Source organism: Cibotium barometz, chromosome 22, assembly GCF_041138505.1.
Source record: "Cibotium barometz isolate CiBa-2024 chromosome 22, ASM4113850v1, whole genome shotgun sequence".
NCBI classification, from domain to species: Eukaryota; Viridiplantae; Streptophyta; class Polypodiopsida; order Cyatheales; family Cibotiaceae; genus Cibotium; species Cibotium barometz.
Window position 1 is genome coordinate 26,591,334 of NC_141067.1, and position 9,775 is coordinate 26,601,108.

The 9,775-nt window shown below is 40.8% G+C and overlaps 1 protein-coding gene across 1 annotated transcript; it reads right to left on the minus strand.

Annotated features, from left to right (window-relative positions):
• Positions 1 to 1,153: 1,153 nt before the first annotated feature.
• LOC147626473 (universal stress protein A-like protein) lies at positions 1,154 to 2,669 on the minus strand. Its single transcript, XM_086816929.1, has 4 exons — positions 2,406 to 2,669; positions 2,177 to 2,280; positions 1,576 to 1,694; positions 1,154 to 1,410 (listed from the first exon to the last, which is right to left on the minus strand). The coding sequence occupies exons 1-4, from the start codon at positions 2,584 to 2,586 to the stop codon at positions 1,296 to 1,298; spliced, it is 519 nt and encodes a 172-aa protein (XP_086673055.1). The 5' UTR covers positions 2,587 to 2,669; the 3' UTR covers positions 1,154 to 1,295.
• Positions 2,670 to 9,775: the final 7,106 nt, after the last annotated feature.

Consider the following 9,775-nt stretch of genomic DNA (forward strand, 5'->3'; position numbering starts at 1 on the left):
AAATTTTAGATGCTACTAGTAAGTTAGTTGTGCAAGGTACTTGGCAAAGGAGTAAGGCATAATAATCTATATGAGCTGAGTGCCCTTACGTTGATTACAAATAAGAGCATGAGTAGGCTTTGGCATGAGAAATTTGGTTAGACAAGATTTGTAGTGTTGAAGGAGATGCATAAAAAGATAATGGTAGCTAACTTTCTTGCATTTTTAGAATTTTAGGAGCCATGTGAGGCTTGCATGATGGGAAAGCAACAATACAAGGCATTTCACAGGAGAGTAAAAAAAGGGCAAAGACTCCTCTAAGAGTTGGTACATGATGATCTGTGTGCTAAGATGTCTTAGACATCATGCTGACTCTTGATCACACTTTTGAGGGATTTACTTCTTTAATGCGAAAATCAACAATCAAGGATTAATACTATTTGCATAGCTACTTCCATGTACCATCATCGAATGATAAGTGAGTGTGATAGGTATGTATTAAGGAGTGGCTATAATACTTTTATATGGTACACACATCAATAAGAGCTTATGATCATTATCAATTAGCATTGACCCATTGATGAGATCAATTAGCATTGACCCATTGATGAGATCAATTAGCATTATCAATGGGTGGGGGCAATAGCCGGGTGGTTAAAGGTAGCATGCAGGTATGATTCTACCCCTCCCCCTCACTCCACAAAGGGGTGAAAAGTGGGGGTTGTTTTGCCTACACATTTCACACGCATGCACACACACACACACACCCACACACACACACACACACAAGAAGTGTTCTAACCGAAGATTCTAGAATTCTTAATCTTGACAAGAAGTTATTTGTTGAGATGAAAACAAGCAGAAGATTTTTTGTATTATAGTTATATTATTGCACCATTGCCTCATGAGATGCGGAGGAGAAATGGGTCATGGTTTTTGACATACATAAGAGAGAGAGAGAGAGAGAGAGAGAGAGAGAGAGAGAGAGGTGGAAGAATACAAGAATATGAGGGAAGATAGGATGTGGGAAGCAAAGTCACTTAAAACTTTGGTGTTGCCAAGCATCCGTAACACCTTATTTTTATTCCAAAAACAACCATAGTTCTCAAACAATATTGAATGATTCCAAAAGTAATGAATTGAATTCTTTGTTTTTAACTTTACTGAGCTACAATGTGACCAGGCTAAATATATTAAATTACATACTTAATTTCATAAGCTGAAATAAGAAACTCTATCCATAACATTGTATCAATTACATATCACCCACTTCCACTACCTGCATCTTAAGAGTCAAGATTTCATGGCTTATAGTGCTAAAATTTGTTGCCTTCAATGTGATGATCTAACTTGTTGTGAGGCTTCTTTACAATGACCACGGGGCATTTTGCATGGTGAGCACAATAGTCACTCACACTTCCGAGCACCGCCCTGCAAATAGCATTGCAAAGCAAAATTATCAGTAAAAATCATACTATTGCACCCCCTCCTCCCTCTTCCCCTTTCTCTTCCTTTTAACCAAAGAAACCATACATAATAATCCATCATTTGTCCCCTCACCAAAAAACACTCTAACTCCATGTGTTTAGCTATTACCTCTTTATTGCTCCATAGCCGTGGCTACCTATCACTAGAAAATCTGCTTGCAACTTTTCCACTAACTCACAGATAACATCTCTAGGATCCCCGCATACAACCTGTGCCTCAGCTGTTACCTACACCAATAAAGCAGCAATTGATGTCAACATGCACAACTTGTAAACATATTGATGTCAACAGCTATTACCTACAACAATTGATGTCAACATGCACAAATTGTAAACATGTAAGAGCAACATTTAAACCTACAACTATAAGTGACCTATGCATCTACAGATATGTATATATGCATGTAGGTAGGTCCTTATACATGCATATGCATAGTATTTGAATTTGTGCTCCCTCACCAAGAAAGCCTCCCATATAGAAGGATGTTGGCTGTGTGTGTATGCACATGTGTACTTACTGTGTCAAGACAAGATTTGAAACTCCTGTGTCATCAGGTGCAAGTGGACTCTTGACCTCCACCATGCATATCTATTTGAACATACATACACATATAGGGTTCACATAGACAGACCTGCACACCCAGTACGACCAACGGTAGGGACTTGAACTCGGGGGAGAGAGAGAGAGAGAGAGAGAGAGAGAGACTAACCTGCTTTTCTATGCAGAGATGAAGGGCTTTGTTAATGAAAGCTTCGATTTCCCGATCTTGGGCTTTGTCGATGCTCACAACCAGCTCAGCACTCAGCGCGTAGCCTGCAATTCCAAACACAGACAAGCAGACGATCATCATCGTCATCAAGTCCCCGCCGCCGCAGCAAAATCACAGACAATCATATGTTTACTGCTGTGTGCAGGGAAAACTACGTTGTAATTGTTACCTGGACCTCCCAGATTAGCCCTGCTCGCCATCTTGGCATGCACAAGAATGACCTTGTCATGATCGTATGGCGGCTTGCAGGCAATCAGCGTGTTGAGAGCCCACTCCAGCGCATGGAAGCTGTGATCGCTCTCATCCATGCCAATCACTATGGTCCTCCCAACTGGATTACTCTCTGCCATGGTGTTGATTACGCTTAATCTCGCCCTCAGAACCTCAGAAATCAAGCTTGTTTACGCTCTCGTGATCTCTGTCAAAGCCCACACAGTTCGCGCAATATGAAAAGATACGTAGTGTCGAAAGCAAAAATAGAACAAAAGCCCATAAAAATAGAGTTGAATTGCCATCTTTTTTATATATATAAAAATTGCCATCCTAGATTTTTTATCCACATCAAATTAAAAGTACTTAAAACGAGACAATTCAAACCTAATATGGTCCTTGTCTCTTTAATAGGAAGTATTAAAGAGACAGATTTTGATATGGTCCTTGTCTCTTTAATAGGAAGTATTAAAGAGACAGATTTTGATATGTATTAATTAATGCCACTCACATGGATACATATTTATATTACACCCCCTCCTCCGCCTCCTCCATCACCCCCCTCCTACTAGCCCCCCTGCCTCCCGTGCTCCTCCTCTCATAGGATAGTCGCTCTCCCAACTACAAGGGCTACGATGGTCAAGTAGAAAAATAGAAAGAAAGTTCCGTCTCTCAGCTTGTATGCATGATAACTAGTAGCATACAGGCAAGCAAACAGAGAGAGAGACTGGTGACAAGGTCTTGTGAGAGAGAGCTACACTACAATAGAATGAGGGTCTATAACAGTGTTTTTATAACTAGAAGCACAGCTAGGTGTCATACCATTTTTACTACTAGAAACACTACTATTTTCGCTCCGCTGTGAGAGCAGTGATATTTCGCTGTTGATGAGCAGCAACTTATATTTTCGCTCGGACAGACTGGTCTGCCTCAGCTCTTTTTTGTAAAATTAAAACAGAGTCACAGTTTTAGATTTGTAACACAAACACAAATATAAGAAACACATACATTGTGGAGACTGCAGTTGAGCCCAAAAAGTTATTATATTTCAAAAACTGTTGGGCCTTTGGCCATATATACATAAAGTTTATACAATGAAGAGGTGGGTGTCTAACTGGAATCCTCCTCGGATTTCGAGTGATCTTCGTCATCCGATTCCTCGTCCTCTTCACTTGCTTCACGCTATAATCTGGATCCTCCTCTTCTTCTTCCCCTTCATCCTGCATACATGCCATCAAGCGCATAAGGTAAGCAAGAGCATTAGAATACAATTAGACATAGAAAAGAGAATGGTTTAGGCAACACATTACGTCATTAGCTTGAGTCCCCAAAACGGACTTATCCAAGCGTACACATCATGCACGCATCCACGCCCAAAATTGCGGACAGGGGGCTCTATACCCATAGTCATATTCCTCCTTTGTTGGGTCATGCTCAACAACCTTCCTCTACAAAAAACAATTAAGAAAATATACAATTATTTCAAGAAAACAATATAGTACAAGGGTGGTTGCAAGATGAGGGTGCTCACTTTTGTTCACTCTCTCTAAAATTGGGACATCAACACAACTCGAGCGGAGTACCTCGATCGTGATATCGCCATCAATTAAAACACGACACGTGTCTCCCAAGCCTAAAGCGCCATATCTTGAAAGAGATACCAACTAACGCCACGCCAGTAGGTCCGGGTTTCAAGTCACCATCCATGTCACCAGTACATGTCACCGCCACCACATTATCTTGATCAAGATATGCATGCCACTTGGATCCAAGTCAATGCCATGGTGGATCCCCCTCGGCATGCCTGCTCAGATGTACATTCAGTATATTCATGATGCCGTCTCCACCGTCCCACATATCTCGAACGAGATAAGAAAATATCATCTTAACCATTGACAAATCTCCCTGGATGTATAGAGATCTAATCTCATCTGTCCACATTGAACGAGGTACTTAATTCAAATTGCAGCCGTCGATCCCTCACCAACCCTAAAATCAAATGCATATCTTAGCCGTTTATGTCACTCACTAACCCTAAAACTGCACGTACATTCGGAGCGTACATCTTGCATAAAATGCATGCCACCGAACCTCGATCGAGGTTATAAAATCAGAATTTGTTTTTTTGCCTCATTCACACATGTCGTTTTCACTCTCCTTGCTCTCTTGATTTGGATTAGCAATTAGTGGGCTCATTAGTATTGTTTTATAGCTTCATTAGTGCTGCTTAGCACTAACTTGCATTGGACCTTTCACATTGACCTGCCCGTTTGTGTTAGGCTTAGGTTCTAGCATGGAGTCAAGTGAGGAGGGCCACGAGGAGGGCTGCTCGTCTATTGTGAACCTCATCGTGGAGATAGACCACGAGTTAACGGGGCTATCCGTAGGACTATAGAGGCACACCATCTACAATAAATATCGTGTCGGACTTGGAGGCAATGCTATCGTCCCTTTGTAGCCTTCACGATATTGTTTATGTAGATGAGTGGATTGCCCACCATCGCACTGCTCCTGTGTCACATGGCCTGACATATCGTCAAGTCTGTGATCTTGGTCCGATTAGGGATGGAGCCTACTTAGACCTTTTCCTTGATAGTCGTGGATAGTCATGGGATGCGGCCTGGGCGGGCAAGCCTCTTACAATTTTGTGGTGTTCACATCCTCATATGGCAGCACATATCTATAGTTAATATGCTGTTGCATATGGGAGGATGCCGAACAACCGCTAGATTCCCATATACTTCGCAAAGCAACTATATGCGAAGTTTGTCTTAGGGGAGGAGGTGGATTACACTAGCCATCGGCATGGTGGCGGTGATGGTTGAGCCATCTCCAGGACCAAGGTAGATAGCCTCCACCAGTGTTAAAATCCTAAGATCTCTCTAAATAATTGTTATGCATAAAACATGCATAAATCAGGCATAAACTCAACCACCCAACTACCCCCGAGCCCAAGGGATGCACACATGAATAATGAATGAAATACATCATACCTCTAACTTGATGTCCCATACCATCAAGAGGTATAACACAATCCAATAGCATGTAGCTATAGTGTGAAATGGTAGGTGAGAAGATATGGACCTCTACACAAGAGACCATAGCATAAGCCTCCAAGCCTCCAAGCTCCAAGCCCCCCAAGCCCCCTTGAGTGTGCCCCATGCCCCTATTATATAGGAGGGCCCTCAAGTGACTCTTGACTTTCCATTTCTCATGTGTGACCCTTGGATGCCTGACCCTAACCTTAAACCTTAAGGTTAGTCCTAACCCATGCTCCACTAGAGTGTAAGAAATCATGGAGGATCAAATGCTAAGCTAAACATGATGAGAATGTGAAAACAAGTGAAATGGACTCAAGTACAATTAGGCTCCAAGATTAATTAGCTTGGAAGGCATATAGAGACTTGAGATGTGGAAATGTGCATTGTATTTCATTCCATTGAAGTGACCCTTTATATAGGTCCAAGTACCATATGGGCTTTGCCTTTGCATGTGGGATAACTCCTAGCCTTCACTACATTCATCCACATCCCTTTGACCTTGTCTATGATATGACATAGATCACTTTTTCTAACACCCTTCCTTGATCATGGCATATCATAATGCCCTTCCTTGCTTCTAACATTACATGAAAGAAAAAGCTTAACTCATAAGGAGTATAGCTCTACAGTACATAAAAGAAATTAGCATCGCTCATAGGGAGCATAGCTTCTACATTGCGAAAAGAAAATGACATGACAAACATTCCTACATGAAAACATTCCTCTCCCATACCCCATCATCATCATAGCATCATCATTATCATATCCATGGGCATCATCATCATCATTTGTTGGTCATGGAGACCCAACTCCCCATCAATCCCCCCTTGAGGGCTACATGGCCTACTGAGAGATATTGTGAGCATCATAGAAACACATAACCTACATCATCGGTGGTTAGAGGTGTCCATACATAAACATTTGGGTAAGAGAGGGCATAAATCATTCGTCATTATGACATGACATAATAATCAACATAGAGAGCATCTTGTTCATCTTCATTGACATCTTCGTCTTTGTCTTCATCCATTCTTGCGTCTTCATCTGCATCTTCATTCTGCATAACATCTTCTTCGTCTTGACATTGCTCATAGACTGTGCGTGCATTTGAGATTTGTTCTTGAAGCTCTTGATGGCAATCTCTTTGATGTCACACGATGATGACCCATGTTGGTGACGATGCCCTTGTGGCCGAGAAAATCCAAGAAAAAGATATGATGAAAAGGGCCAACATAATGAAGTCCATGAGGCCGTGTGAACAACCTTTTAAACCACTTTAAGGTTTTTAAACCTTAGTCTCAAGAAATAAAAGAGAATTTTTTATTTCAAATGCAAAGAAAAACGGCCAGATTCGCTGCGCTGATTTCGGATCTGATTTCAGGGGCTCCACGCTGCCGATTCTGGATCTGTGGTGGTCAACGTCTTCTTCTTTGAGTGCTGCTGCTACTTTGATGCGTCGCGCTGCTTCGTCTTCTGATGATGAGACGATCTCTGCTACGTTTGTTCTGCTGATTGCTGCGATTATGGACGGCACAATTGCTACCCTCCAACTGCTGGCCGCCTTGCTTCCGACCTTTTGCTTTCACCTGCTGTGCCTTGAACAGACTCCCAAATATCTTGATTTTTCTTTGTTTTTTATTCCTTACGGCTTCGCTACTCTGCAGACAGCTCAAGCATCGCTTTCTTCTCAGCACTTCGTACTCTCTCCATGCAAACTAATTCCATCAGAGATTTGAGCTTGCCACTTCCAAAGCTTCATACGAAGCACCAAGGCACTTCCTTGCTCATTTTGCAAGCATCAATGCTGAATCTTGAATCCATGATCGAGACTCATTTTTTTTTTAAGAAATGTTATTCTGCCTCACCTATCACAGTTAGTGTTGTGCCTATAGGCAGAACTCTCTCCACCCGCTTCACTCCAAGCATAAGCGAGCGTCCTAATATTTCCTCAGTAGCAATTGGCAGCTCTAAACCTAATCTCCTTCTCTCCCTTGTAGAAAGATAGCACTCTCTCTCTCTTTCACTAAATCTAAAAAATTAGCATAGAGAATGGCAAACAAAGAAGAGAGACACACTAATATCCCTTCCTAATCTAATCTTCATACAAAGAAGTGAACACTCTTGAACAAGAATAAGAAAACCCTAATTACTTGCAAGAGAGAAAAATCGCATTATTCTAATCACACCATTAATCATATTCTAACCTATGCTCTGATACCATGTAAGAAATCATGGAGGATCAAATGCTAAGCTAAACATGATGAGAATGTGAAAACAAGTGAAATGGACTCAAGTACAATTAGGCTCCAAGATTAATTAGCTTGGAAGGCATATAGAGACTTGAGATGTGGAAATGTGCATTGTATTTCATTCCATTGAAGTGACCCTTTATATAGGTCCAAGTACCATATGGGCTTTGCCTTTGCATGTGGGATAACTCCTAGCCTTCACTACATTCATCCACATCCCTTTGACCTTGTCTATGATATGACATAGATCACTTTTTCTAACATAGAGCTTGTTCCCATGCTCCCATGCTCACAAGCCTAATGTGGGTTAGCCTCCTAGTATATGCACACATAATGTGTATATAATATAGCACACATAATGTACATATAATATACTTCCCCTCTCTCAAAACATTGCACTCTTGCAATGAAAAGAAGAACTGCGCTGAACAATCTCAACCAACTCCCAAGTCGAATCCTCAATTTCCCTATCTTTCCACCTAATTTTAACCTCAGGGATTAGTCAACTAGAAAGTTTCCTTTCCCTGAATTCAAGTACCTTATCAGGTTCATGTGAAACATAGGATAATTCATCGACTTCAACGAGTTCTTGAGGAGTGACTGTGTCATCCTCACCTCCCAGTTTCCCTTTCAATCTATCGATATGAAAGACTGGATGAATCCTAACAATTGGAGATAGTTTTAGTTCATACGCAACCGTGCCAATTCGATATATAACTCGAAATGGACCACAATATCTAGGAGATAAATTTGAGCATTTTTCCATTGACAAAGTCTGAGAATCTTTAGGAACATTAAAATAAACCAACGCTCCTGGTTCAAAAGACCGAGATGAGCGTCCCCTATCAGCATAAAACCGTGCCCTATCATGAGCACTCCTGATAGAATCCCGAGCTTCGGTCAGAATTTCCTACATATCTCGCAAGAAATCCCTCGATGCATCAAGCTCGATGTCCTTAAGACTGACATCAAATAGGTGCCCTGAGTTGATACCCATACATAAGTATGCACGGACTAAAAAATAGTAGCCGTAAATTTAGAACTGTTATAGGCAAATTCCATCATCGGAAGATATTTCCCAATATGATGATTTTCTAGAGACATATGCACAAAGCATATACACTATAATCTGATTCATACACTCTGTTTGCCCATCAGACTACTGCGGATGATCAGAACAATTCACATTCAAAGTAACTTTCTTGTTGTAAACCATTCGGAATAAAGTAGGAAAACATGGCATTATAACAGCAGAAACCAGGGATTCATCGGCACCCCGACACTACCCACATCTGCATATGGAATAATCGACGTCTCGAGTTACCCATATCAACATAGAGAGTCATCAACGTCTCGATGAGTCACATATATCCATCCGTAAACAATCACGTTGACTATATAAATCACCTAAAGTACGGAACTAGAGAAAGAAATTCCAACAAAGGAAGAATCCAAATTTCCTTATCCGAACACAACAAGATAAACTTGTTTGAACTGTAAAGAAATAGATTTCAACAAGTGAAAATGCCGATGAGATTTCCCTCATCAAAACATGCAGGCTATAGATAAAAGATGTTTATCTAGAGAATGCCCACACTATAACTTCTAGTGAATTTAGAAATAAGATTGTCTTTGAATGTTGAGGTCAACATGCTAAGTGATGTAAGCAAAGCAACAATCTTGAGTCCAAATTATCCCATAAGATAATATATGTGAGGGATCCCTAGCATCCCATACCACCATGATACCACCCATACATACCTTAACAATTTGAAACTCCCTAGTATGCCGTCTAGGAAATATGAATAAAATCCTGTATAAAAGGAATAAGATGGCCTTATCCAGACTTTCACATACTAAACCTGTCTCTATATACTTGAGACTACATCAAGGAATAACTCCTTATGAGTACATCATTAGAAAAGAAATTGAATTATTGGCGCCTTTCTAATGATAACTACCCAAAACACAATAAAGTTAGGGTAGAAAAATAACTCACCTAGATATATAAGCAACTAGGTATCCGAGTTGGAATATAT